The following is an 8,732-nucleotide window of genomic DNA, read 5'->3' as shown; positions in this document are numbered from 1 at the left end:
TTTTAAACAATAAAATATTTACTCAAACCTTTGAGAAGTTTCATAATCCAATTATGATAAGAAAAAAACTGAAATCCCAGAATTTTAAAGTGGGAGGACAGTCAAAAGTTCACCCAAAAGCATGAACTCTGGTCACAGATTACTTGAGAAGCATTTGTGGAATCTGTATAAAAACCTGAAAAAAATTCAGTCAATACTAGTCTGAGGTTCTCACAGAAGTCACTTTATGGTATTAGTTTAAAAAGGAGCAAAGAAATCTAACATATGGTACTTATTCCTGGAGGCACAATCCCATAAGCAAAAATGATGAATGTTATTATAAAGAGCTTTTTAAAGATCCATTTAAAAAGCAATATAGTTAATAGTTACCCTACAAAGATCAGACTATACATAAAAATCAAAAAAATAACTTTTCTCATGTAAGGCATCTGTAGCTTAGGACAGCAGTCTCCAACCTTTCTGGCACCGGGGAATGGTTTCATGGAAGACAATTTTCTACAGACCGGGGTGTGGTGTCGGGGACTGTGATGATTCAAGTGTATTACATTTATTTACTGTATACCTTATTTCTATTAATACTATATTGTAATACATAATAATTATACAACTCACCATAACATAGAATCAGATACCACCAGATGCAGCTGTACAACTGAAATACATCAATTCATTTGCCACTATTAAGCCAACCACCAGATGCAGCTTAATTGTCTTTTGCCACTCATGGATAGGGTTTTGATATGAGTCTGCAAGTGACTGATTTATTATGGTCTCTGTACAGTCAAACCTCTCTGCTAATGTTAATCTGTATTTGCAGCCACTCCCCAGAGCTAGCCTCACTGCGTCAGCTCCACCTCAGATCATCAGGCATTAGATTCTCATAAGTAGAGGGCAACCTAGATCCCCAACATGTGCAGCTCACAATAATGTTTGCTCTCTCTTGAGAATCTAATGCCTGATGATCTGACTTAGAGCTGAGGCAGTGATTCTAGCGCTGAGGAGCAGCTGCAAATACAGATGAAGCTTCGCTCACTGGCCCACTGCTCACCTCTTGCTGTGTGGCCTAGTTTCTAACAGGCCACAGACCAGTACTGGTCATTGGCCGGGGGATTGGGGACCCCTGGCTTTGGAGGAAATGTCCGATAAAAGTATCGTACATGGAGCCAAACTACTTAGATCACAGATTGTTGTGTTCTAGAGAAAAGGGTTCTAATGGTGACAAAGATGGCAATGATAAAGATTATGAATGTTCAAGGAAATGAGGGTAAAAAAAAGTATTTAGAAATTATTCCACATAATATATGGTTATAAAAAGTATTACCTAACTAAACTAAATTATAAGTATACATATAACTTATTTCATAAACATCTCTAAAAGCTTTTAGAATCAAGGTGGCCAAAAATCTTTGTATTTATACCCTCTCCTTGGAAGAATGGGAAGTGTCTTGCATTTGGAAGTCAGGCAAACATAGTATTTGATAATTCTCCTCAATTCACTCATTAGAAACTATAGATCTGAGGTGGCTGCTAAAACCATAATACAATATTATGAAATTTATCAGCCATTTAGTCTTGATATAGCTATCGAGTTCATTATAATCAATTACTGAGTCTTGCAATGATATTAATAACTTTTATTTTAAAAAAATCACTGCATCCTTAGGGAGATGTGTGATATAACAGAAAAGGACTTCAATGGAAATCAACAGACTTGGATTCTGGTCCAGTGTGGTTTGTTAAATAGCAGTGTAACCTGTAGTTGAGTCACTTTATCACTGTGAATCTCACTCAAGTCATTATAAAATACAGATATTAGTTCTAACATTCATTTCTAGAATCAAAGTTCTATAATTTAAAAGATATGAAAGAAAGTAGCCCTTGAGAAAGAGAACATAGAAATGTTCATATTTAAATGTTGTACCTTATTAATGAATATTGCAAAATATTAACCATATAAACTTCTCCTAGATGCCCTTTATTTCAATTTTTCATTTTTTCCTTACTGGGTTTTTTTTCTCTTTCGTATTAGGTAAATACATTTTCCCATAAACAAAATCTATTAGCTTTAAAGGCAATGAGTTCTTACATTATTCTTACAAAGCAATGTTGATGTTTACAAAGAACTGCTTAGTAAGAACATTAATAATAATCAGTTGTTACTGATTATCTCTTACTGTTCTTAACATATTTTTAAACAATCACTTAAATACTTATAAATCTCCCCTGCTAGTTTAGAAATTGAGGACTATCCTCTAAGAAATTATAATTTTTTTTACACTGAACCAAAGATCAAGGTCTAACAGTGTCCTTTCTAATACTCTTGCTTCATACCCCTTGTATAATTAATTCATTTATTTTCTCCCATTTCGTCAAGATCCTAAATTAACAAAAACTTAAATATAATTACAAGGCAAAACTTTTAAATTTAAGAGGGTAATTCTGACAAACTAATTTTCGACATAAAAGAGTCATTAAAGAGAATTCATTCAACATCAGAAGGGAAAATATACTTCATATCTAGAACGACATACACTGCTTATAAAAATTCACCTTTATCTTGGTAGCTATCTTGAAAAGCCAAGTAAATAAACGTGAATCTCTTTTACAGAGGCTTCCCCGACTCCTTACACAGTACAGCAAACTGTGAAAGATCCTTATGTATCAAGTTACTTCTGTGTTAAGTGGCATGGATACTTCTGAATTTATTTATATTGCCTTTGGAATAACTCCAGTAAACTTTTAACTTTCCTTATCTGAATCTCTATGATTTGATTTCAATATCCTATTCAAGGTAACATAAAATTTAGGTATGTATAAAGTGAACAGATATTTATGGAAACAAAATGGTTCTATCCTCTATAATTGCAGATAGTCTAAAAGAAAACCCATAATTACAAAATCTCCAATCATGAAACTTTTTAAATGTGAAGTGATATTAAATTGGAGATTAAGTCTCCATTTATAAATGAAGTCAGTATCTTTTCTTTAAATAGTGCCTAGTATGGTGACTGATAAATGAGTGAAAAAAATATTTACTGAATAAAATAGTGATGTTTTCCTAATTTATTTTAAATTACTCCATTTAAAAAACTAAAACTCTGATAAACTGAGAAAAATCTACAGAATACTAATGAAATCAGTTCATTACTGGACTGTGTATAGAGTAAAGCACAAACTCTGGTTTTGGATTAATCCCATCAAAAATCTAATTGCTTGGCTTCCCCTACCTAAAATCATCCACCAGAATCTTCAGCATGTAGAATATTAGAAAATAGGAACCTGAGATAAACCATGCTACTTAGAGAAACAAGTGTCACTGTCATTGCTGACCAATCTTTCTTGCTGCATGTCAGTCTTCCCCAGATAGAGAAATAATAAATACATTTGTGAAGCAAGAGTGACTTAAGTGTATACAGAATCTGAATCATCACATGCTAGGAACTAAGAATATTTTTAATGAATATAGTTAGTATGTACCACATAAAGTATTATCAAGATAATTAGAGTTATCATTGTAATCTTATTGGTACACATAGAATTAAGGTACATTCTCAAAAATGTGATGGTGACAATACATTTTTACAATATTATGATGAATCAAGACTGTTTTAATAAATTAAAATTAAGAAGCAATAATGTTTTATGAGAACAACGCATGGAATTATTAATTGGATAATTAAATTATTTTATAGCTACATCTCATATTTTAAAAAGCTTGGTCTTGAACACAAAGAGATCTTGGCTATTTTAATGGTAAAGACACAAATGAGATTATTTATGAGCAGCTTTCATGAAGGGTTAGGGTTGAATTTTTTAATATTCTATTCTATTCTTATGGGGGCATATTCAACTTAGTTTTCTTTAGTGTATAGGTCAAAAACTACTAGGCAGAGAGCCAGCAGCCAAAAGAAAAATCAACTAATGCCAAATCGATCAGTGGCAATACCAGAGAGTGTAAGAAACTTGCTATGTAAACACTAGTTATTAAGAAGGAAGACTTCATGTTATACTAAAAAAAAAAAAAAAAGTTCTTTATCCTTTAGACAGTCATTATGTTTTCTCATTTAGTCCACCAGTTATGATTATAGAGTTGAAAACATTCATCTTGTAATAGAGAAGTATATTAATACTTTAAATTTAGTGAATTTAGAATTTATTTCATTAAGTTCCTTTTTCTGGTTATAGAAATAGAAAATTCCAAAAATAAACAATTCCTAAGTTTTAAACTGCACATCATTCTGGGTAGTAGTACAAAGTGTTGCACTGTCCAGCTCCATCCCACGCAAGATGTGAACCATCCCTTTGTCCAACATATCCATATTATACTAATGCTGTATAGTAGCCCGCCTGTTACTCACTTAGAGCCCTCTTGATTACCAAATCAACTGTCACAGTATCAAGGTGCTTGTGTTCAAGTAACCCTTACGGTAGCCTAATGTTATGTCACAGTGCCTGCCTATGCTATGTCACAATTCCTACATCATTCACCTCACTTCAACTCACCATGTAGGCACTGCATCATCTCACATCATCACAAGAAGAAAAGGGCGAGTATAGTACCATAAGATATTGAGAGAAGGAGACAGAGACAGAGACCATGTTCATGTAACTTTTATTAAGAGTATATTATCATAATTGTTCTATTTTATTATTAGCTATTGTTGTTAATTTCTTATGTCTAATTTACAAATTAAACATTACCATAGGTATGTATGTACAGAAAAAAAAACACAACATATAAGGGTTTAGGGGTCTTATAATGTATCCCCCATGCATAAGGTGGGACTATAGTATTATCAAGTGCGGTCCAACCTAAAGGTATAGTTAGCCTTAAATTCCTCAAATTCTTTTCTACAGTATTATCTGACATGAGGTGTTTGCATAATAATTAAGGTTATCAGAACTTTCTTACACCACAATGGGGGAAAAATGTGCACTAGCTAGAAAATAAAAACATATAAAAATTTCTTAGCTTCCCTCTTTGGACAATCTCATGATACTGAAAAGGTTAAAATGAATTTAATGAACTCTCAACACAGTAATTTTTAACTAAAAATTTCACAGCTCCTATGAGGCAGTAATTTTTTAAATACTAGTATAGGGCAGAAAAATAGCAATGGAGCTATCCCAGAACCATATATACAATTATTTTTATCCAGAAGATAGAACCCCCAAAATATTAAAACTTTAAAAAGGAACAAAATTTTATTCCCATTTCAACCTTTTTATTTAAAGTGTTTTACCTTATGGCTAAACAATAACTAGGCACTTACTTTCTCATAAAGCAACAAAAGAAACAAAATTATATTTCTCCATGAGGGTAGGGAAGTCAACTAAGTAAGAGCCAAAAATTAAAAACGACAATTTAATATTTTATCTAGGGGAAAATGAAATGACATATTTTCCAATATACCCTTAGTCTAGATATTGTAATATAATACTACATATTTTAATGTGCATACAGGAACATTTATTTCCTCGGTTATCCTTATGTAACATAAATATCATAATCCTGCTAGAATTAAGGTCATAGTGCTAATTATATCTTTATATTTCATATAATTTTGAAAATCAGATTGTTTATGTACATCTACTCCATAAACAGAATAAACTACGTACAATCTCGGATTTTATACACTTACAGTTCCTTGTGTTTGTCTTCAGCCAAGATTTGGTCATTTGCTTTAAGAGCATATCTACAACACAAAACAAAAATATACAGGTCATATACAAATACATTTGCCTCATGGACATCTGACTGTAGTATCAACAATTGACAATTATCAAAATACACTACCACACTGTTACAGGTCTCTGTTTTAATTGATAAAACATAAAAAATGTCCAAGTTCTTTGCTGTTCCATTAGTCACCTCCCTACACACTACCCCAAGAAGTGGAGGGAGATCAATCTGACCATGCTTTGATAACACAAGATATCTTAAATCTTCTGTAGTGAATCATCTGTACATGTTCCTCTCATCCAGCAGATCAAAATTCAGAAAACTACTACAATGGTAAGTATTTAAGAGTTCATAAAAAATCACTCACCGATTCATTAAACACATAGTAAACACCTACTGTGTACCAGACTACATACTAGTTAGTGTGACATAGGAGAAAAAATAAATTTTTAAGTTCTTAACTGAACTATTTACTAGCTTAATTTAGACCACAGAAAATTATTTCGCCTAAGTCTTAGCTTCCCTGTCTATAAATTAGAGGTTGCTATAAATATTAGAACAGGGATCTTTCAAATTACTGCTGAAAGTAAACAGACTTTCTAAGGAATACACTGCTAAAACAGATTTTTTAAAAAAGAGAAAAAAAAAGACAGCAATTCTGCGATCTTTAATTTCCACCTGTATTCAGCACTTTCCTAAAACCAACCTAGCTGACAATGGATTAGAAGTCCAACTAAAGAGACCACGTAGATTTCTCCTTTCTTGCTTCCCCTTTCACAAGTGTCTACTCGTTTTATAAAAAGAACAGCTTACCTACCACCCACCCTGAATGGAACTGTATTATACTGCCTAGAGTGTAAAAACCACTGAAGTACTAGACAAGGATTCATATTTTGTCTGTGAAGCCATCTTTAATACCACAAACTGACTACAGGAGCACATTATTGTTTTATACATTTTTTTCTATAAAGAAGGAAGCCAAAAAAAAAAAAGGGAAACGGGAAAAGAAGGTCCAATTGCAAAAAAAATAAGGAAAGGGAAAAAAAGTGAAAAATTTCATTTAAAAACTTTTATCTCTTCCATCCCATGATCATCATCAAAGAATGTATTACTTTTCAGGAAGAGTATTGTGAAGCAAAGCTAAGAGAGCTTCCAATAAGAAACAAGAAAGATACTGTCAACTTACTTCTTCTAGGAAACAAACTTAAAACAAGGCTCTTTGCATTTCACTTACCACAGGTTAAATATCAGAAGATGGTTGTCACAGAAACACGAATCTAACCATTTATTTGAATTGAAAAATGAGGCTACACTTTCTGTCATGAAAATAAATCTGATTGGTTTGACAATAAAGATCAGTTTTGCCAATAAGAGTCCAAGGCAGAGGGCCTTAAACTGAATAAATGGCTTTGACTAACACATATTTAAGACACTTGATAAACACATTTTATCAAAAAAGATACTTTTGAAAAAGGCGTATTCAAATTAACAATATTTAACTTTTTCTAGCACTTCCTGAAATGCTAAGGTAAACATATAACTATAAGTAAAATGCTAATAGATATAATTACTAGTTATTTAAGAAGCCCTAATAAAGCCTTTTTTGGTATACTTCCCAGAATGTCTCTAATGACTCTAATAACTGGCAAGTCGGGTGGTTTCTAATTCTTTGCTTCCAACAAAATGAAGGACCTAATCAAATTATCAGCTAATAGATAAAAATAATTTTTGATTATAGATCATTTGATAGAGGAATTCGAATAATTGAGTGGCACAGCTCAAACAAAAATCTGTCCATTACCATCCAATTATGTGAACTTTTTCTCAGCACTTACACCTCCAAAAGAAAAAAGGGAAATAAAATTATGCTGAACATTGTCTTATTGTAACAACGAGTATTATTTATCTATAAAAGGTTGGACTAAAAAAAAGACTAGCTTCACTCATGTCATCAAAAGATGTATTTCCAGTAACTATTTTCTTCTGTTTCATAATTATTTAACAACATTTTAATACATTTATGTTGCTTTATTAACTACTGCTAATTATAATTTAATGACTAGGAGAAATTTTTTAATTCAATTTAATATATATATTTGTTGAAGAGACATGATAAGGTGATCGATATGCATGAAAGATTTTAATAAACAAAATATACTACTTAGAGAATATATTATATGCAAAATATAATTCCTGCATAAAAATACATTACTTAAGGATACAATCTGGTGGAGTAAAGTGTAACAGAAATATAAACTTAAATAGATATAATTTTATTAATGTTAAAAAAAAGCATGTTCACGTATTTTTAGAAATGGATGATGATAGGTGTTAAAACACTATGCTATTTAGTCTACAAAAAGAGTGATTTGTCAGTTTTATTTGCCATTACAATAAAAACTCATAAATATTAACTTAGTGAGGAAATACTTTTTTAACAAAACATTTTTATGTAAGTTAAAAAGTGGTAGTTCTCAACCTTTTTTCTGCCTGAATTTAGCAGAGGGAAAATACATATACTCCAAACAGCAGAAGATGAGAAAGCAGGAGAAGCACCAGGAGGGTCCTCTTCATCCTGCAGCTTACCTCCACAAAGAGAACCTCTTGAGGGAATGAAAGAATGTTAGCATGAAAGTCTGAGACCTGGGTTATTGTCCTGATTCTGCATTATTAGCCTTTTGAAGTGGGCGAGCCATTTAATTTCTCTAAGGAAATCAAAATTACCTATGTCACTGGGTTGCCATATGGATCAAAAAGATAATACATGGAAAGTGCCCAACACATTATTTAACACATAATAAATACTCATCCTTCCCCGCTTTCTTGGAAAGCTACCACCTCTGCAAAATGAATAATTCGATTAGTTCAAAATTGGAGGAGCGGGGTTTAAAGTGTTTGCTTGTCTGGAAACAACTGCATGACTACAAATTTCCACTAAGAAAACGGGAGAGTTATGTACAAGGATGTCAATTAGAGCATTATTTATGGAAAAGCAAAATTGTAAACAAGCATACCATCCAAAAAGCAGCAGACTGCATAAACAAATTAT

At 32.0% G+C, this 8,732-nt stretch overlaps 1 protein-coding gene across 3 annotated transcripts in view; it reads right to left on the bottom strand.

Annotated features, from left to right (window-relative positions):
• Positions 1 to 8,732, bottom strand: part of ADK (adenosine kinase) — a 475,283-nt gene that overhangs the window by 419,272 nt on the left and 47,279 nt on the right. For all 3 annotated transcript variants that reach the window (XM_023527928.1, XM_023527927.1, XM_023527929.1), the window contains exon 3: positions 5,643 to 5,696. In XM_023527928.1, coding sequence (XP_023383696.1) covers positions 5,643 to 5,696 — 54 coding nt within the window. The remainder of the gene's footprint in view (positions 1 to 5,642; positions 5,697 to 8,732) is intronic.

Source organism: Pteropus vampyrus, unplaced genomic scaffold (assembly GCF_000151845.1).
Source record: "Pteropus vampyrus isolate Shadow unplaced genomic scaffold, Pvam_2.0 Scaffold20, whole genome shotgun sequence".
Lineage (NCBI taxonomy): Eukaryota > Metazoa > Chordata > Mammalia > Chiroptera > Pteropodidae > Pteropus > Pteropus vampyrus.
The sequence above is the reverse complement of the archived record's forward strand: the minus strand, read 5'-3'. Positions and strand labels throughout refer to the sequence as shown.